Source organism: Coregonus lavaretus, assembly GCF_964263955.1.
Source record: "Coregonus lavaretus genome assembly, chromosome: 13".
Taxonomy (NCBI): Eukaryota; Metazoa; Chordata; class Actinopteri; order Salmoniformes; family Salmonidae; genus Coregonus; species Coregonus lavaretus.
In genome coordinates, this window is record NC_140000.1 from 2,394,987 (window position 1) to 2,415,724 (window position 20,738).

A 20,738-nucleotide genomic window follows, 5' to 3' on the forward strand; every position below is an offset into this window, starting at 1 on the left:
ATGCACTCTGTCATATGATTATTTTTTTAAAGCCAAAAGCACGAATGTCAGATGTTTGTTAATATATTTTTCAAGACATTTGTGCCTAGTTTTCAGCTTTTCAGTATGGAGAGAAATGGTGTGAGAAATTATTTCCCGTGATGCAATGCAAATTTACAGCGTCTTTTTGTATGACATCATAAAGGAGATCCTATAATTCTATGTTATACGTGTAATTATGACACATGACATAACGGTGTCAAGTTAAATCGAACGTTCTGACTGACACCCTATTGTGATGCTATTGATAACAACCTATTTCATTGGAGGATTTGATTTATAGCACAGACGGAAAGGGTCTGCAAACTGTCGGGTTGTGCCTCAACTGTCTGACCGCCTGAAGTAGGCGCTTGGAGTCGGAGAAGCGTCTGTATGGATATGGATACCGAGGGGGGCGGTGCGTCATTGCGCTTGGAGAATGAGAAACTGCGGCACGAGAATGACGACCTGAAAATAATGCTTGGCCTGATGAAAGAAAACTTTGATCTGAAGTCCAAGCTTCAAACCTCCACTCTAACCAGCGACACTGTCAGGGAATCGACAGGTAACTGTTCAAGTATCGTTTACGCATTGCCATCTCCATCTCCTGTGTGGGTGATAGTGGTGCGTGTGCGGCTCTTTGCCACTAAAGGGCATCCGAGACACGTGACACGTCAGTACAGTTAGCATTAATCGGCAGGGTTGGAAAGGCATTGAAGAAAATTGGAATTGGAGAATTGGATTTGGAATTTCAGTATACATCGTGAATTGAAATGGAATGAATCCCAACTGCAAGTCAGTACTGCCATGCAGGTCCTAGCAACAGCACCAGCTAAGATCTTGGACATATAATAATAATAATAGGGGTGGCAGGTAGCCTGGTGGTTAAGCGCTTTGGGCCAGTAACCGAAAGGATGCTGGTTTGAATCCCTGAGCCGACTAGGTGAAAAGTCTGTCTGTGCCCCTGAGCAAGGCACTTAACCCTAATTGCTCATGTAAGTCTGCTAAATGACTAAAATGTAGATAATGTATTCAATTTATTCATTACTATTCATTACATAAAGACATCTCAAAGTGATGTAAAGCAACAACAAAAAACAAGCAATTTAAAAACAACGTTAAGTGCATTAATTGATCTACTGTCAAGAGACTGAAGGTTGAGAATGTTAATGGTCCCGTTAAATTGCTTAGACGTTGCCAGATCTTAAAACGCCTGTATAGGTATTTTACCTATCGGCTAACCAAATCATATGTTATAACAATCTGGCAGTCGATGACGTGGCAGGCAACCATTGGTTGATGCATGCGACGTCTAAGCAACCCATGGCTTGAGTGAGGTGAGCAGAGGGTGGCAGGTAGCTTAGTGGTTAAGAGCGTTGTGCCAGTAACCGAAAGGTCGCTGGTTCTAATCCCCGAGCCGACTAGGTGAAAAAATCTGTCAATGTGCCCTTGAGCAAGGCACTTAACCCTAATTGCTCCTGTAAGTCGCTCTGGATAAGAGCGTCTGCTAAATGATTAATTATTATTATAATTATTATGTGGTCAAAGGGGGAGAACATCTACATATATTTGCTTATTATTTTTGCCAGGTCTCGTTTTGTCTCAATTTGTCACCCTTTTTGCATTTAGAATTGATTCTGATTATAATTTCCTACCCCCAGGCAGGAACACAACTATTCAGTGGCAAGACACCGTGGATGAGGACAGATTCAAACATGAGCTGCATCAATCGTCCAAACATCCTCCCAGAACATCTTCCCCAATTAACCTGGAGTCCTACACCAAGCGCTGCATGTGCACAGACCCACGACAACATGAAGAGACTGCGAGCTATTCTTATGTCATGTCTCAGAAGGTGAAAGGTGTGTGAAATGGTCGTTTGCTCATCACAACTTTGGGCATGATCCTTAGAGATATGTTAGTCAGAAATTGAATCCCCATTTTGTATCAACTGAGCTGATTATGACAATATTGTAATAGCAGAATATAAAAATATTTATTCAAACCTATTGTGTGTCCCAAATTGCACCCTATTGCCTATATAGTGCATAACTTTTGACTAGGGCCCATAGGGCTCTGGTCAAAAGGAGTGCACTATATAGGAAACAGGGTGCCATTTGGGACGTTATATTTTGTTTAGAATAGAATAGAAACATTTTGTTAAACTACCTGTGGATTCATATTTATGTTGGTGTAATGTGATCTATTGGAACTAATCCATGCAGATTCAGAGGTTGGTGTTTATGTTATTGTTCAGATCCAGAACGGTTGGTGGGGGAGATAGCCTTCCAGCTGGATCGAAGGATCCTGTCCTATGTGTTCCAGAGCCAGACCAGACTCTATGGGTTTACTGTGCTCAATATACCAGACAAGATCATTCAGGTGGGAACGGTGTGTGTGTGGATGTGCATCTGTGTTGTCCTTTACACAAAAGGCTGATATTCCAGTTTTTGAATAATAAGAAAGTTGAACACCATATTCCTTCCTTCTGTCTGCTAAGGGATAATAGGGTAGTTTAACACCATATTCCTTCCTTCTGTCTGCTAAGGGATAATAGGGTAGTTTAACACCATATTCCTTCCTTCTGTCTGCTAAGGGATAATAGGGTAGTTTAACAACAGGGTGTGGTGGGGTGCCATGTATTCTTTTCAGTGATTCACACATAGATGGAATTCAAAGCCTCCAAACTGGTTTCTTCCCACGTCAAAATGGTTTTCCATTTCCTAAGAAGCTAATTGCAAATCTGTTCTAAACAAATGTGTGAGAGAGTTGGATAATGGCATGTACAGTATAACTGAATTAGAAACTCTACAGGCTAATCCCACTCCCATGAGACTGCGAGTGCGTCCCAAATGGCACCCTATTCCATGTGGGCCCTGGTCAAAAGTAGTGCACTAAATAGGAAATAGGGTGCCATTTGGGACTGACATTTCTGTTTTCACTCAAACTAAAGCCTTGACCCCCTCCCCCCTCATTTCCTCAGGTGTCCACACACCCTCTGACAGGGAAGGTGGACGAGGGCTATCGGCTGCAGCTGTCCCAGCGTCACTCTGAGCTGATGGCCAGGCTGAACCATCTAGGATATAGTATGACTCTCCACCCCCCCTTCACAGAGTTCATCATCAACACCTATGGCATCCTGAGGCAGAGGCCTGACTCCTACAGCACTCAGGAGCTGGGATACAACAGGTGATGACGAAGCTTCAGGGTGCAAGCTCGGCTGTGGTGTCACAGCACACCTTTCCTGCCATCAGGTCGGAGGTATCGGAAAATTACTGTAAATGCCGTACTGCATGCTTCGGGAGGAGTTTCATCCCTGTGGGGGGATATCACCATGATTCATTAACAATTCTATGAAGCTTCCTCCTATATGTGCAGGTGTGGCGGGGTGAAGTACTAGGACTTTATGGGACTATTTACTGTTGTTTGTTTCCTGCCATGTTACAATGTGGTTTATGTATGTAATGTGTGGTTTATGTATGTAATGTGTGGTTTATGTATGTAATGTGTGGTTTATGTATGTAATGTGTGGTTTATGTATGTAATGTGTGAGCTGTGGTAGGATTTTCCTCTTGTAGGACAATAAACAACAATCTAATCTAAACAGCCCGGACTTCCTGAGGAGAGTAGTGATCAACGCAGCCCCCTCCAAGCTGCTGAAGGATCTCCTGCTGCTGTTCAGCTGCCTCTCTTTCATGGCCAGGCAGGACGGCAAGCCCCTCTTCCTCTGGTAGACAGGCTGGGACTAGCTCTTGTCCAGGGTGTTACGTGCAGCTTGCTGACGCTGAGCCTTTTATAAACGTTTAGGACCAGAGCTAGACTGGGACCGCCACAGAGACCACCTCCCTCCACAGCAGAGCAGTCGTCTGTGGAGAGTCAAGCTTTTACACTATAAACAAATGACTCGAACTCAACTCTTAACGTGTCTACGCTTGTATTGCTTTGGAGATAAGTGCTCTCTCATACAAATTTCACACACCCTCCACAGGGACTCATTCAGACAGGACAGGTCTGCATCTCCTGCATTGGACCATTTCCTTGTTTAGCCTACAAAGGTGGAGTATTTTTTTTAATTCATATTTTCTGTTCACTTGGTTTGTTGGTTGGTTGCACTGAGGGTGGTTTTGTGAGTTACCTGACATTATATTTCCATATTGAAATGACAGACATGGGAAACCTGGACAGAATAAATACTTCTAGGGCTCATTGGGCCATAAAAAACAAAAAAAAAGCATTTCAACAAAGAAAAAGCAGCCTATGTTTAAGTATGCTCATTTTCACATACACCGAACAAAATTTTAACACAACATGTAAAGTGTTGGTCTCATGAGTTGAAATAAAAAATCCCAGACATTTTCCATACACACAAAAATCTTTTCTCTCAAATGTTGTGCACAAAATTGTTTACATCCCTGTTAGTGAGCATTTATAATTTGCCTAGATAATGCATCCACCTGACAGGTGTGGCCTTTCAAGAAGCTGATTAAACAGCATGATCATTACACAGGTGCACCTTGTGCTGGGGACAATAAAATGCCACTTTAAAATTAGCAGTTTTGTCACACAACAATGCCACAGATGTCTCCAGTTTTGAGGGAGCGTGCAGTTGGCATGCTGACTGCAGGAATGTCCACCAGAGCTGTTGCCAGAGGGTATTTATGTCTGTAATAAAGCCCTTTTGTGGGGAAAAATTCATTCTGATTGGCTGGATCTGGCTCCTGTAACTCAGTGAAAGTATAGTTGCCTTTCAATATGTTCACCTCACTTGTCACTTCAGACGAGAACGCAAACGGTGGGAAATAAACAGCGTGCACGCCCAACGAGGGAACAATGACGCAAACTGTCTAGACTAGAGTTGGCTACTCCCGGCGCGGGACAAGTCGTACACTAGTCGCTGGAAATTATTGTATTCTATTTTATACAGGAATATTGAATGAAAAATATCCACGGCATGACAAGGCCAATTTAGCAGTAGCTACTGTTACATGTATTGTATTTAGACGGATAAATTCACATTTTATGAAGGAAGTGGACTTCTATGCAGACAGGTAAGAATGCAGGTGCCTAGCTCATGTTAGCTAACCTAGCTAGCTAGCTAACCAGATAGCTACAGCTGCCTAACTAGATCTCCTATCTTAGCTAGCTAGTAGCTAACATTCGTCCACGAACGTGTGGCTATGTAAATGAGTAAGATGAAATTGGCTTGTTCGTGAATGATACATTGTGCATGTGAGCACCTGCTACCTAGCCCAAATTAGTGAACATTTTCAAACTGGTTGAATTAGCCAGGTAGTACTCCATGTTAGCCGGCTAGCTAGCTAACCACGTCGCGTCAGTTGTGAGAACAGCATTTGGAGCGAGTCGATAATTTTAAAGTAACAAGCACACACTACGAAAACTTGAGAAGCTATCGATATCACATTATTATTAATGACTGATGTTGGTTGGCATGACAGTGTCAGCAGAAATGAGTCCACTCAGGACGGTTGGCGTCATTGTAGGAAGGTGTGGGGATTTTTGGTGCCTGTGTGGACAATTTTGAACGTTGCACCGACCCCAGTAGTATCAATAGTACACTGTACACATCTGTCGCTATAGCGATTAGTGAATTCGTGCAGATGGTGACGTCTGGATTAACAGTAGTTTGGGTAAGATACCCGTATATTCTTCTCCTCTTTCCCTCCTTTGCAACAATGTCTGTCTATCCACCAACCCAGCCCTTCATGTTCGCGCAGCTCAGTAAGCCAACGTAATCTGCCTTTCTACTCCAATTGATCGCTTGCACCATGACGCACCAGCTGTCGCCCAGCCAGCTTGGGTTGATCCTGGTTTCCTGAACGGGAGTCATTTCCCTGACAACCACGCACTGGCAAGCACTATTGATTTACCTCACTAGTCGAGCCAGGAAAGGTCAGAAAACACCCTCTACATGTCCTGTCTGTATGTTGTGTTCTGCGTTTACTTTCAGTAGATTCCAGAGTCTCAGTCAGATGGTGAATAACCAGAGTGAGGTGAGCAGCTGGGAGCCCTGATGCCTGCTCTCCCTATTTGTGTCCAGAGGTGACTGAAGGAGGGAGGCATGGCTCTGCGGGAGTCCCCATTCCCCAACTGCTTTGTGGAGGGCCTCCATGCAGTGGGCTGGGGCCTCATCCTGCCCTGCTTCTGGTTCCTGGACCGCCTCATCGCCGTCTGCATGTCCACCAGCCTGGAACGCACCCAGCGGCACGAGCAGGAGTGTTACCTCCACCCTCTCAAGGTCTTCTTCGGCTTCATCCTCTTCCTTGCCCTCTTCCTGGTCACGGCTCCCCTGGCCTTCCTGGGGTTCCTGCTCTGGGCTCCCCTCCAGGCCGCCCGCAGGCCCTTCTCCTACCACCAGGAGCCCCCGTCAAGGCCAGCACCAGCCGATGAGGGGGAGAGGAACCTGGGCTTTGAGGCAGGGGCCAACAAGGCCACTTTTGGCTTTGCCACTGCCAACCTGTGTCTGTTGCCGGACGGCATCGCACGCTTCAACAACCTGGGGCACACGCAGCGCCGTGCCACCGCCATCGGCCGGAGCATCGTGCAGGGCGTGAATCGGCCACACATCCGCATCTTTGTGGACTCCCCCAGCAGCTGTGGCACCCTCAGCCCCTCCAGTAGCCTGCTCCCTGGCCCCTCCACCACCAGCCCTGTCTCATACGGTGCTACAGACCCAGCCTGCCAGCCACCACCCCAGGCTCCTCCTGCTGTGAAGGCCCATTCAGACGAGGATCAAGCTGACGGAGCGGTCCCAACAACAACGACGCCGCCCCCCAAGCCCATTGACACAAATTGTGTGGTGTACGTGCCCTGTGACGACACCGAGGAGCCTTCCCCTTCTCCTGCCCCTGTCATCAACACCAACCAGAACTCCAACCAGCAGGGCCGGAAGGGCCACAGGAACCCTCCGCGGGCTCTACGCACTCAGGGGGTCGCCCAGCGCGGCCAGGCTGGGCCAGACGACGTGCCCTGGGAGGTGTCCTCTCTCTTCCCGGCCAACGTGGACATCCTGTGTCTGGAGGAGGTGTTTGATAAGAGGGCAGCTCTGAAGCTGACCAACACCCTGGGGCCCCTGTTCAACCACATACTGTATGATGTAGGGGTGTACGCCTGGCAGCCTCCCGGCAGCTGCTCCTCCTTCAAGTTCTTCAACAGCGGCCTGTTCCTGGCCAGCCGTTACCCAGTGCTGGAGGCCCAGTACCACTGTTTCCCTAATGGCCGGGGGGAGGATGCCCTGGCTGCTAAAGGCCTGCTCTCTGCCAAGGTACCACTCACCACAGAGATCCTATTACATTACTAGAGGGGATGAGGTCAAAGACCCTCAGAATTCTAGAATGGGCTGATAATGGCAGCCATTTTGATTAAATTAAGGAGAAATCCAGTTCTAATTTGTAATTCTATGCCACTCACTGTCATTATAGCTCTTGTCTTTCTCACCTGCACTTTGTGTTTTTTTCTGCTTATAATAACTGTGATATGTGGTTGTTTAAATGTAATATATTGTTGCCGTTAACGCTCCTACTGTGTTGTGTTACTGTTGTCAGTTATTGTATTGATAATAGCCACTCCCTTTTAGTGCTAGTTAAGACGTGGTAGGTGAAGTAATGGTGTGTGGGTGTTCCCAGGTGCTAGTTGGCCAGAATCAGAAAGAGAAGAAGCTGGTTGGATATTTTAACTGCACACACCTCCATGCACCTGAAGGCAAGTCATCTTCATTCATTTTTTACTTCATCCAAAATGTCACCTTATTCTCTATTTACAGTACTACTTTTCACATCTCATTATAATATAGCTACTACATTGTTGTTACACTGTTTATGCACACCACATTTATATACTGGATTCTTTATATACTGGTATATACTGCTGTACATATCATTCTTAGTTCAGTGCTTTCAAAAAGTATTCAGACCCCTTGACTTTTTCCACATTTTGTTACGTTACAGCCTTATTCTAAAATTGATTAAATTGTTTTTTCCCCCTCATCAATCTACACAAGCAAAGCAAAACAGGTTTTTAGACAAATTTGCAAATGTATTACAAATAAAAAACAGATATAACATTTAAATAAGTATTCAGACCCTTTACTCAGTACTTTGTTGAAGCACCTTTGGCAACGATTACAGCCTCAAGTCTTCTTGGGTATGACGCTACAAGCTTGGCAAAATGTGTATTTGGGGAGTTTCTCCCATTCTTCTCTGCAGATCCTCTCAAGCTCTGTCAGGTTGGATGGGGAGCGTTGCTTCACAGCTATTTTCAGGTCTCTCCAGAGATGTTCGATCGGGTTCAAGTCTGGGCTCTGGCTGGGCCACTCAAGGACATTCAGAGACTTGTCCCGAAGCCACTCCTGTGTTATCTTGGCTGTGTGCTTTGGGTTGTTGTCCTGTTGGAAGGTGAACCTTCGCCCCAGTCTGAGGTCCTGAGCGCTCTGGAGCAGGTTTTCATCAAGGATCTCTCTGCACTTTGCTCCGTTCATCTTTCCCTCGATCCTGACTAGTCTCCCAGTCCCTGCCGCTGAAAAACATCTCCACAGCATGCTGCAACCACCATGCTTCACCGTAGGGATGGTGCCAAGTTTCCTCCAGACGTGACACTTGGCATTGTGCCCAAAGAGTTCAATCTTGGTTTCATCAGACCAGAGAATCTTGTTTCTCATGGTCTGAGAGTCCTTTAGGTGCCTTTTGACAAACTCCAAGTGGGCTGTCATGTGCCTTTTACTGAGGAGTGGCTTCCGTCTGGCCACTCTACCATAAAGGCCTGATTGGTGGAGTGCTGCAGAGATGGTTGTCCTTCTGGAAGATTCTCCCATCCTCACAGAGGAACTCTGTAGCTCTGTCAGAGTGACCATCGGGTTCTTGGTCACCTCCCTGACCAAGGCCTTTCTCCCCTGTTTGCTCAGTTTAGCCGGGTGGCCAGCTCTAGGAAGAGTCTTGGTGGTTCCAAACTTCTTCCATTTAAGAATGATGTAGGCCACTGGGTTCTTGGGGACCTTCAATGCTGCAGAAATGTTTTGGTACCCTTCCCCAGATCTGTGCTTTGACACAATCCTGTCTCAGAGCTCTACTGACAATTCCTTCAACCTCATGGCTTGGTTTTTGCTCTGACATGCACTGTCAACTCTGGGACCTTATATAGACAGGTGTGTGCCTTTCCAAATCATGTCCCAATCAAGTTGTAAAAACAGCTCAAGGATGATCAATGGAAACAGGATGCACCTGAGCTCAATTTCGAGTCTCATAGCACAGGGTCTGAATACTTATGTAAATAAGGGATTTCTGTTTTTTATTTTTTATACATTTGCAAACATTTCTAAAAACCTGTTGTTGCTTTGTGATTATGGGGTATTGTGTGTAGATTGATGAGGGGAAAATAAATAATTTAATCAATTTTAGAATAAGGCTGAAACTTAACAAAACGTGGAAAAAGTCAAGGGGTCTGAATACTTTCCGAATGCACTGTATATACTTGATTCTTGACATAACTAACTATAATATATCTACTGATGTGCATGTCATTCTTAGTAGATATTTTTGCTGTATATACGCACAGATTGCATTTGTTTTCATGACAGTGTTATTTGGTTGTGAGAACGTAAAAACAGAGTAAAAATTCAAACGGACGACTAAAAAAAGCTCAAGCCACGTTTATTCAACCCACTGGGTGCCTCAGCTGCGAGCACAACATACAAGCACATATCTATACCTTATGACTAGGAGGCACCTCCTTGTATAACTAAGATAAACAATCCTTCTCTGTTGCTAGGCAGGAACTAAGTCTGTTCCTCTTACTGGTGTTGTCATGGCCCTGCATGAGTCTAGAACCTTCATTGGAGCGTGGAAGTGTGTGTGAGATAGGACTGTAGTTAGGTGGCCCCTCTGGCCCCCCTCCCAGAGGTTTCTTCTCTCTTCAAGTGTTGACCTTATTGAGTTGAGTTCCACATCCTTCCTGGTCCTAGTTCCACAGCAACTGACCTGCCTTATCAGGAACTGGGACTAGACTGTTGCTCTGTACCTCCTTCCTTAGAAATATTAATATTCAGTAATAACATGTTTGAATAGACAGAAACTTTCTGCACTTCCCATCGTCTCCCTCTTTAACTTTCCATAAACAAAGTTACTATTCACCCTTCATTGACCCCTAACAGATACAGTTCTTATACATGTAAATTACTCAATAAGGTATAATATGGTGACAGGAATAATTATATTTCAAGACAGAATCCGACAGTTGTTAATTGGATTTGTTCTAAAATTGTTGATTTGTTTCTAGTTTTCCATTATTTGTGTACTTGTTTTGACATTTTACTGCCGTGTTAGGAGCTAGTAACACAAGCATGTCGCTGCACCATCTATAACAGGGGTGTCAAACTCATTTTAGCTCAGGGGCCACATGGAGGAAAATCTATTCCCAAGTGGGCCGGACCGGAAAAATCATGGTATATATAACTTAAAAACAACAACTTCAGATTGTTTTACATTTACATTTTAGTCATTTAGCAGACGCTCTTATCCAGAGCGACTTACAGTTAGTGAATACATATATTTTTTTAACTGGCCCCCCGTGGGAATCGAACCCACAACCCTGGCGTTGCAAACGTCATGCTCTATCAACTGAGCTACATCCCTGCCGGCCATTCCCTCCCATACCCTGGACGACGCTGGGCCAATTGTGCGCCGCCCATGAGTCTCCCGGTCGCGGCCGGCTGCGACAGAGCCTGGATTCGAACCAGGATCTCTAGTGGCACAGTTAGCACTGCGATGCAGTGCCTTAGACCACTGCGCCACTCAGGAGTTTTCTTTGTTTTAATACGATCAACATACAACATAAAGCTGGAGCCTGAGGACAGTGTGTCCAAAATAGTACAAGCACAACATCACTATTAATCATAAAACACATCAAGTTTATTTGAAAATTCTAAAGAAAAAGAACACACAAACACACAATGCCTCAGTGATTAACAGAACTGTTTCACAGATCACAGAACTATATCAGGGTGTCATTTCTCAGGCAGAAATGTAGATAAAAATAATGAAATCCTGTTCCCCAAACAAGTGCAAGAACCACAGAGTCAAGAATAGGTTAAATATACAAATAAAATAAAATCAATTAAAAACAATAGCACATCAACATAAAAACATATAAACATAAAGCTGGAGCCTGAGGACAGTGTCCAAAAGCACAACATCACTATTAATCATAAAATACCTCAAGTTATTTGAAAGTTCTGAGGACAAAGAACACACAAACACACAATGCCTCAGTGATTAACAGAACTGTTTCACAGATCACAGAACTATATCAGGGTGTCATTTCTCAGGCAGAAATGTAGATAAAAAAATAATGAAATCCTGTTCCCCAAACAAGTGCAAGAACCACAGAGTCAAGAATAGGTTAAATATACAAATAAAATAAAATCAATTAAAAACAATAGCACATCAACATAAAAACATATAAACATAAATCTGAAAGCGTTGCTCAAACTCCCGTAACAGTCCCGTTATTTTATCTTTGAACCGCTTCATGTCTGCCACATGTTGGGTCGCGCACACATTTTTCAGACAGGGGAAGTGAGCTGCATCACCACCGGCAAGTTGCGTCTCCCACAATGACAGCTTCAACTTGAAAGAACGTATGCTGTCATAATACTGCGAGACAACTTTGTTGTGCCCTTGCAGCTGTTTGTTCAAGTTATTCAGGTGCTCTGTAACATCCACCATAAATGCAAGGTCCTGCATCCATTCTGCGGAATGAAATTCTAACACTGGTTTGCCCTTTTCTTCCATGAACTGTTCAATTTCTTCTCGTAAATCAAAGAAACGCCTCAGCACAGCACCTCGGCTTAACCATCTTACCTCAGTGTGGTATGGCAGGCCATAGATGTGGTCTTTCTCTCTGAGAAGGCTGTCAAACTGACGGTGATTCAGGCTTCTGGATCGGATTAAATTAACAGTTTGGATGACCACCTTCATGACGTTATCCATCTTTAATGACTTGCAACACAAAGCCTCCTGGTGCAAAATACAGTGAAAAGTCAAAAAATCACATCCTCCATTTGCAGATTGCACTTTCTCTCTGAACTTTGTCACAACGTCTGCTTTTTTCCCGATCATTGAGGGCGCACCATCTGTAGCCAGGCTGACAGCGCGGGACCAGTCCACTCCGACCCTGTCCAGCGCGCCGACGAGTGCGGTAAAAATATCAGCTGCTGTCGTTGTATCTGTCATCGGCACCAACTCCACGAACTCCTCGGTGACGGTCAATGTGTCATCAACTCCGCGGATGAAAATGGCCAGTTGTGCAACATCTGTAATGTCCGTGCTTTCATCAATTGCAACCGAAAACGCAATAAATGACTTTACTTTTTGCTTCAACTGGCTGTCCAAATCCACTGAAAGATCGGAAATCCTGTCTGCAACTGTGTTTCTTGTCAGGCTGATATTTGCAAAAGCCTGCCGCTTTTCAGGGCACACAATCTCCGCTGCCTTCATCATGCATGTTTTTACAAATTCACCCTCACTAAATGGTTTTGAAGCCACTGCGATTTCATTAGCAATGAGGTAGCTAGCTTTCACTGCAGCGTCACTGATGTCTCGGCTGTGAGTAAACACAGACTGCTGTTTCTTCAGACCCGCCAACAGTTCATTCACCTTCTCTCATCTCCGCTGTCCTTGAAAGTTGTCATATTTGTCGGCATGAAGACTCACATAGTGGCGACGAAGGTTATATTCTTTCAGCACTGCAACATGCTCTGAACACACCAAACATACAGCTTTCCCATTCAATTCCGTGAATAAATAGGATGACCATTTTTCTTGGAACACTCTGCACTCTGCGTCCACTTTTCTCTTTTTTGACAGAGACATATTGGGGCAATGAGGGTGCCAAAGCACATAATGTTAAAAGTAGAAGCCGTAATAAATATCGCGGGCAAAACAAAGTAGCTCATTGGCTGCACGTGCTTGACCTACTTGCTCTGCCCCGGTATAAACAGTTTGCTTGCTTAACACAATTGCTATTGCGCCATCCAGTGGACGCAATTGGAACAGCAGTTTATTTTATTGAAAAATTGCAGCGCATTTTTTAAATTTTTTTATTAATTTTTTTCAAAATCATCTCGCGGGCCGGATTAAACCCGTTTGCGGGCCTGATCCGGCCCGCGGGCCGGACGTTTGACACCCCTGATCTATAACATCTGCTAAACTGTGTACGTGACCAATAAACTTAGATTTGATTTGGATTTGGGAGGCAGACATTGTCTGTCCAGCACCAGTCTCTCTTTTCTTTTATTGTAATGGGGTCAATAGTGTTTTATCACACGTTGATATACTCCCGAGTGGCGCAGTGGTCTAAGGCTAGCTGTGCCACTAGAGATCCTGGTTCGAATCCAGGCTCTGTCGTAGCCAGCCACGACCGGGAGACCCATAGGGCGGCGCACAATTGGCCCAGCGTCGTCCAGGGTAGGGGAGGGAATGGCTGGCAGGGTTGTAGCTCAGTTGGTAGAGCATGGCGTTTGCAATGCCAGGGTTGTGGGTTCAATTCCCATGGGGGCCAGTATAAAAATAATAAAATAATGTATGCACTTACTAACTGTAAGTCGCTCTGGATAAGAGTGTCTGCTAAATGACTAAAATGTAAATGTAAATAACTGTTCCCTGTGTGTCCTGTGCTGTGATTTGGCTGAGCAGGTGAAGGGGAGATCCGCTGTGAGCAGCTCAACATGATCACCAAGTGGATCCAGGAGTTCCAGGCGACCAATAGCGAGCCTGATGAGGTGGTCGTGTTTGACGTGCTTTCTGGGGATTTCAACTTCGACAACTGCTCACCTGGTATGGCTGCATCCCAAATGACACCCTATTCTCCACAGTGCACTACTTTTGATCAGAGCCCTATGAGCCTTGGTCAAAAGAAGTACGCTATATAGGGAATAGGGTGTCATTTTTGGACACCTTTCTGTTTACATGTAGAGTACATTGGCTCTGCATGCAGTTTGACTTGAGAAACAATGTTTACAAGTGCCTGGTCAAAATTGTATAGATGGGTGTCTATGTGGGCTTGATGTCATGCAACAGTTTTCAACATTGTTCCATGTTTTTGTGTGTTTTGTCCTTGGACTGTCCAGATGACAGTCTAGAACAGAAGCACAGTCTGTTTGAGGAGTACAGAGACCCCTGCCGGGTCGGGCCTGGCCAGGAGAAGCCCTGGGTCATTGGTGAGTTGGACTCTTTAGACTACGAGTGTGGCCCAAATGGCACACCATTACCTATACAGTGCACTACTTTTGACAAGGGCCCATAGGTAAGTAGTGTACTATTTAGGGAATAGGGCCACATAGCCAACAAACAGGCCTACAACTCATTAGGAACGATCAAACATTTCTTGTGACATGAATATAATGTTTTTAACCACTTGTATAGTTAGTCCCCTGTACAATCCCCAGCCCACGTTGAAGTATGTCTGTTGTTTTATGTCTTGTAAGGAGTTTTTATTTTTTATTTTAACCAAGGCACATTTCTGTGGAAACTGACAATAACATGTTTTCTTATGTTATATCGTTCAGGCACTTTGCTGGAACAGCCTACTCTGTATCATGAGGATGTAAGGACCCCAGAGAATCTTCAAAGGTATGCTATCCCTCAGACTGCATTTACTGAACGTAGTCAATGGGCCCTGGTCAAAACAAGGTAGTGCACTACACCACATAGGGTAATAAGGTGTAATTTGGGAAATGTGTTAAGTTCCTCTGATCCCATCTCTGTCTCTGTAGGACCCTGGAGAGAGAGGAGGTGAGGAAGCAGTACATCTCCTCTCCTGTGGCCCTGGACGGCTGTCCCCTGGTCTACCCTGAGTTGGGTCAGCCCTGGGTGGGGCGCCGCATCGACTACATCCTCTACAGAGAGAGCTCCATCTCCAAGCACTGCCGAACTGTACGCGTTTCCATACATTTCCCCCTCTCTGGTTAGCTAGCTACGTTAGCTAACATGAGGTAGCTATCAGATACCTGCATTCTCATTTAGCTGTATAGAAGAGTCCACTTCCTTCATGTTCTCCTCTCCCCACTCCTGACTTCCACCTGTATTATATTATTGAAATGATGGCTTGGAACACCACGAGGATGTGTTCTAGGAAATGTGTCTGGCTGCAGTCATCACAACAAAATGTGTGCCTATTCATTCTGTTTTGATTGCAACCTTTTCTCCTGTCTTTCTTTGCTCTGTAGGAAATCGAGGAGTTCACCTTTGTGACCCAGCTTGCTGGCCTGACCGACCACATTCCAGTGGGCCTGAGGCTCAACGTGATCCTGGACTCAGACAATGCCCAGTCCGAAGAGTGACAACCTAAGCCTGAAATCCTTTGGGGGAGAAGGGAAAGACATGGGGTTCATCCCAAATGGCACCCTATTCCCTATATAGTGCACTACTTTTGACCAGAGCCCTATGGGTGCCATTTGGGATGCAGCCATCCACTATGCACCACACACACCACACGGGTACAACAATACATTTACTTTGTCATTGTTGCTGTGAAAATGAACGGACCAATGAAAATGCCTAGGGGTTATGGTGGGGGTGAGCTGGCCTGCATCCTCAGTCAGAAAGATTGGATGTGCTTCCTAAATGGCACCCTATTCCCTATATAGTGCAGTACTTTTGACCAGAGCGCTATGGGAAATAGGGTACAATTTTGGACAGTACCATTGTCTGGTAGCTGCTGGATTAAAACCAATATTGATTTGCTGATGCTGTGTACAGAGACCAAATCTAAGCTGAGTAATAACATGACTCACTGAGTTATAAATCCATGTGGGCCTTTTCAGGTCAGGGGCATTGATAACTCACTTTTATACAGTCACAATCATACTTTTGGTAAATTGTTGGTACTGAAAGTAATATTTTATATTTTTTCACTCTGATTTCATGATCATGCCTGTGGAAAATAAATGATCTCACTGAAATGCACAAACTGTTTTGAGTCTCTTACTGCCTAGAATGGTGGTTAAAATATTTGAAGAATATTTGCTGGGTGGTGATACTATGATGAAACCAAGAACAGTAACACATAATTTCATAAATATGGATACATTCTGAAACCCTTATAAGCAGTTGACTGTATGGGTTTAGAGCGATTAAATATAACAATGTCATGTTCATAGCTAAAACGAGCAATAATCTTTGGCCGTCTTTGATTTGCTACTTCACAAAGTCTCACTCCTGTACACTAAGCGGCGATAAAGCGCATCCAGGAGCGGTACTGGACGGAATGAGGCGTAAACAGCGAAGAAGCCACCTGAACCAATCAGAGTCTTGGAATTAGAAACATTTCCTGTTTCTAGACAGTCCTTGGAAAAACAAACCAAAAACACATGCGTGTTGATGGCAATGACAAGATCGCTAAATCATGTGTGTACTAAATTGTTCTAGGCAATTTCTCTCTCAGATACTTTCACATAATGTTCTTCGAGGGTATACCGGTGTCGTTAGAGGTACGTGTTTAATTTCAAAAGCGTGGCCCAGCACAGGGTTTTTGTATCGACGTTACACATGTCTTGCCTCTCAGCAATTGCATCCACATCTCTCTGCATTTCACAACGGTATTAGAAGATATTACGCCGATTTACATAGTGAAGAGAATGTTTCAAAGTTGAACAGCCCTGGCAAGCTTCTGGCACAACAAGACGCATATGAGATGGAGAGTGACTCAAGTCAAAGTAAGTAGAGCTAAAATTGAATCAATCAGACAAATAAGTTAGCTAGCTAGTAGTGTGAGTAACGTTACATAGCAACAAGGCACCTAATGCAATTACAAAGACACACTATCTTATCTAGCGAAGCGCGGTACCTGCCTCTTCATGTTAAAGTTCGTTATGTATTTTTTCTTTTCGGAAGGGCAGGGCTGTGCATGGCACTTTTCTGTAGACCAATTCTAAAGCTTCATATAGGGGTTAGCTAGCTGAGTTTATAATAATAATAATATAATATAAAATGCCATTTAGCAGACGCTTTTATCCAAAGCGACTTACAGTCATGCGTGCATACATTTTTAGTGTATGGGTGGTCCCGGGGATGGAACCCACTACCTTGGCGTTACAAGCGCCGTGCTTTACCAGCTGAGTTACAGTTTACTCACCTCCACAATATATACACCCGTATGGAAGATATCCATATTACAGGGATGTAAACTACAGCTAAGTATAGGGTATGCCTATCCTGGGTGCCAGTCTGTTGGTGCCAACATGCCAACTCCTTGTCACTCGAACATGCTTGGTATGACATTGAGTGACAGGGAGCTGGAATGATGTCACAACCAGACTGGCGCCCAGGTTAGTGTATGACGTATGAACACACTGAATGACTGTTTAATGTGATGATCCTCCCTCTCTCCTTGCTGCAGGAAACCCGCAGGAGGACTTTAACATCGACGTGTTGGTGGCCCTTCTCCGCCAGGAGAATGCAGCTGATATCTGTGTCATCAAGGTGCCTGAGGACATCAAGTACACAGACTACTTCATCGTTGTCAGCGGGTCCTCCTCAAGGCACCTCCGTGCCATGGCCCTCTATGCCATTAAAGTGGTAATTCATTTATTGGATCAATTGTAGGGTTGCAAAATTCCGGTAACTTTCCCTAAATTCCCAGGTTTTCTGGATATCCTGGTAGGAAGATTCGCAGAATCAGAAGGGAATAAGCAGGAAACCTGGGAATCCTCCAACCAGGATTTCAAGAAAAGTTACTGGAATTTTGCAACTCCATTTGGACCATTTGGGTAATGGTGCTGCTGGTCAAAGCTGTGCAGCAAATGCCATGTACATTGACACCACTGTGTTGTTGTAATACTACATGTTTCATATTTTGGCAGTACAAATATATGAAGAAAGATGGGGACCCACATGCGAAGATTGAGGGAAAGGATGCAGAGGACTGGATGTGCATTGACTTTGGTATGTTTGATGATCTTCTCCTGGCTGTGGATTATAGTGCAGTAGGATGATCTGCACCTGGCTGTGGATTATAGTGCAGTAGAATGATCTGCTCCTGGCTGTGGATTATAGTGCTGTAGAATGATCTGCTCCTGGCTGTGGATTATAGTGCTGTAGAATGATCTGCTCCTGGCTGTGGATTATAGTGCAGTAGGATGATCTGCACCTGGCTGTGGATTATAGTGCAGTAGGATGATCTGCACCTGGCTGTGGATTATAGTGCTGTAGAATGATCTGCACCTGGCTGTGGATTATAGTGCAGTAGAATGATCTGCTCCTGGCTGTGGATTATAGTGCTGTAGGATGATCTGCACCTGGCTGTGGATTATAGTGCAGTAGGATGATCTGCTCCTGGCTGTGGATTATAGTGCTGTAGGATGATCTGCACCTGGCTGTGGATTATAGTGCTGTAGGATGATCTGCTCCTGGCTGTGGATTATAGTGCAGTAGGATGATCTGCACCTGGCTGTGGATTATAGTGCTGTAGGATGATCTGCTCCTGGCTGTGGATTATAGTGCTGTAGGATGATCTGCACCTGGCTGTGGATTATAGTGCAGTAGGATGATCTGCACCTGGCTGTGGATTATAGTGCAGTAGTATGATCTGCACCTGGCTGTGGATTATAGTGCTGTAGAATGATCTGCACCTGGCTGTGGATTATAGTGCTGTAGAATGATCTGCTCCTGGCTGTGGATTATAGTGCAGTAGAATGATCTGCTCCTGGCTGTGGATTATAGTGCTGTAGGATGATCTGCACCTGGCTGTGGATTATAGTGCTGTAGAATGATCTGCACCTGGCTGTGGATTATAGTGCTGTAGAATGATCTGCTCCTGGCTGTGGATTATAGTGCAGTAGAATGATCTGCTCCTGGCTGTGGATTATAGTGCAGTAGAATGATCTGCTCCTGGCTGTGGATTATAGTGCAGTAGAATGATCTGCTCCTGGCTGTGGATTATAGTGCTGTAGAATGATCTGCACCTGGCTGTGGATTATAGTGCATGTAGATTAGAATAATTTACTGAAATATCACACTGATGGTCTCTCTAGAAATATTACACTGATATATTTTCTCTGGATATGTGGTTAATAAGGTAAGGTTATTACAAATTGAAAATGTCAATTTCTTACTTGCTACTCCTGTCTCTCTCTCTCTTTCTCTCTTTCCCTTCTCTCTCTCTCTCTCCTTCCCTCCGAGTAGGAAGCATGGTGGTCCACTTCATGCTACCAGAGACCAGAGAGGTGTATGAACTGGAGAAGCTGTGGACACTACGTTCTCTCGATGAACAGCTGAGCTCCATCCCTGTTGAGACGCTCCCAGAGGACTACATATTTGGAGCCGATGTCAATGTCACCATGTGACTCAACAATTAAACAACTGTTGAGACTGGAGTGTTATTTATTCAGAAGAAGCGACACTGAGGTTGCTTCCTAAATGGCACCATTTTCCTTTTATAGTGCACTACTTTTGAACAGAGTCCTATGGGCCCTGGTCAAAAGTAGTGCACTATGTAGGGAATAGCAATGTACCATTTGGGACATAATGCTAAATGTTGAAAACTGCTGTTGTTGCTGGTTGAATTCAGCCTGTGAATTGAAGTTGTCCTCCAAGCTTTGATCTTTGTTACCATTATAAACCAGTCTGCTATGGAGACTAGAAGACACAATAAGAAGTATCTTACAATCATGGTTGTTAATGTTGACGCTGGAATGTATCTATGGGTTTTAGGGGTTTAGGGTGTTTTTTGTGTGTTTGTTGAGATGTATTGATGCAATGGGGGGAGGGGAGCATTTCATCCGAAGACTGAATTGTATTAAAGAATTCATATCAAAAATACTTTTCACAAGTAATTGTATTGTTCATGATGACTCCTGGCTGGCCACACATTATTACATTCAGTAGATGGCAACAGTGACATAAACTGATGCAGAGCTTGATATATAAACAACAGAACAATTGTTGTTAGCTAAAGTCAGTGTATAAAGCTAAACAAAATATTGTCTCATGCAGCTCCTTGTAATTTTTTTTTTTTACGCAACAAACTTTAATGTTGAACAACAAACATACCTTTATCTATACATTATGTACCGTACCATATTCAACTATTATAAACTGGGTGGTTCGAGCCCTGAATGCTGATTGTCTGACAGCCGTGGTATATCAGACCATATACCAGGGGTATGACAAAACATTTATTTTTACTGCTCTAATCAAGTTAGTAACCAGTTTATAATAGTAATAAGGCACCTCTGGGATTTGTGGGAAATGGTTAATATACCACAGCTAAGGGCTGTATCCAGGCACTCCGCGTTGCGTCGGGTTTTAGAACAGCCCTTAGCCATGTTATATTGGCCATATACCACTCCCCTCGTGGCGTATGGTTTAAATGTGTAGTACACATTATTTACACCTGCTAAGAGACCCACTGTAGAGTATCACAGAAAAAGTTTCCCTTCACGCGCGCATCCGTTTTTGCATTTAAACCACTTGACCTCAACATACATTTTCTAAACGTGCTTACATGTTTTTCATTTTCTGAAGACAAATATCAAGATCCAAACAGGTGAGATGATTCGGTAGGCCTACTTTAAATTAAATTATATTTTGTATTTTTCCACGGTAACTTCATGGAAAACATCTGTTTTTTAGAAGAAAAAAAATCTCAAAAAAATTGAATTTATAAATTGATAGATTTCACTTTGGCCTAGCGTAGCCATGCATGCTAGCGCA

General features: G+C 44.2%; 3 protein-coding genes across 12 annotated transcripts; all 3 read left to right on the forward strand.

Moving 5' to 3' along the window:
* Window positions 1-417: 417 nt before the first annotated feature.
* LOC311139282 (speriolin-like protein) lies at window positions 418-3,752 on the forward strand (the record flags this gene model as incomplete). The annotated part of the gene is made up of 4 exons (XM_084174168.1): window positions 418-583; window positions 2,276-2,400; window positions 3,002-3,207; window positions 3,626-3,752. 4 exons carry the CDS (start codon window positions 418-420, stop codon window positions 3,750-3,752), a joined length of 624 nt encoding a protein of 207 aa, XP_084030294.1.
* A 77-nt stretch (window positions 3,753-3,829) lies between these two features.
* Window positions 3,830-16,188, forward strand: smpd5 (sphingomyelin phosphodiesterase 5). Of its 10 annotated transcripts, none has more exons than XM_084175765.1 (9): window positions 3,869-4,073; window positions 5,736-5,887; window positions 5,990-7,300; window positions 7,662-7,737; window positions 13,722-13,862; window positions 14,156-14,245; window positions 14,594-14,657; window positions 14,801-14,960; window positions 15,254-15,991. In XM_084175765.1, exons 3-9 carry the CDS (start codon window positions 6,098-6,100, stop codon window positions 15,365-15,367), a joined length of 1,848 nt encoding a protein of 615 aa, XP_084031891.1. In that variant the 5' UTR covers window positions 3,869-4,073; window positions 5,736-5,887; window positions 5,990-6,097; the 3' UTR covers window positions 15,368-15,991. The 10 variants fall into 10 exon arrangements, with proteins under 10 accessions (XP_084031892.1, XP_084031891.1, XP_084031895.1 ...); XM_084175769.1 differs by lacking the exon at window positions 3,869-4,073 and adding an exon at window positions 4,752-5,066 and having other exon boundaries at window positions 5,817-5,928; window positions 6,077-7,300; XM_084175764.1 differs by lacking the exon at window positions 3,869-4,073 and adding an exon at window positions 4,843-5,066 and having other exon boundaries at window positions 15,254-15,992.
* On the forward strand, window positions 16,088-19,844 carry malsu1 (mitochondrial assembly of ribosomal large subunit 1). The gene is made up of 4 exons (XM_084175770.1): window positions 16,088-16,741; window positions 17,425-17,603; window positions 17,888-17,969; window positions 19,209-19,844. The coding sequence occupies exons 1-4, from the start codon at window positions 16,432-16,434 to the stop codon at window positions 19,367-19,369; spliced, it is 732 nt and encodes a 243-aa protein (XP_084031896.1). The 5' UTR covers window positions 16,088-16,431; the 3' UTR covers window positions 19,370-19,844.
* Window positions 19,845-20,738: the final 894 nt, after the last annotated feature.

Bases quoted from the DNA above. Each gene is read 5' to 3' on its own strand.
- smpd5 (XM_084175766.1), top strand. From the start codon at position 6,098: ATGGCTCTGCGGGAGTCCCCATTCCCCAACTGCTTTGTGGAGGGCCTC. The intron at 7,301-7,661 runs GTACCACTCACC...GGGTGTTCCCAG, and splicing joins AAGGCCTGCTCTCTGCCAAG to GTGCTAGTTGGCCAGAATCA. The intron at 14,961-15,253 runs GTACGCGTTTCC...TTTGCTCTGTAG, and splicing joins TCTCCAAGCACTGCCGAACT to GAAATCGAGGAGTTCACCTT.
- malsu1 (XM_084175770.1), top strand. From the start codon at position 16,432: ATGTGTGTACTAAATTGTTCTAGGCAATTTCTCTCTCAGATACTTTCA. The intron at 16,742-17,424 runs GTAAGTAGAGCT...TCCTTGCTGCAG, and splicing joins GGAGAGTGACTCAAGTCAAA to GAAACCCGCAGGAGGACTTT. The intron at 17,970-19,208 runs GTATGTTTGATG...CCCTCCGAGTAG, and splicing joins CTGGATGTGCATTGACTTTG to GAAGCATGGTGGTCCACTTC.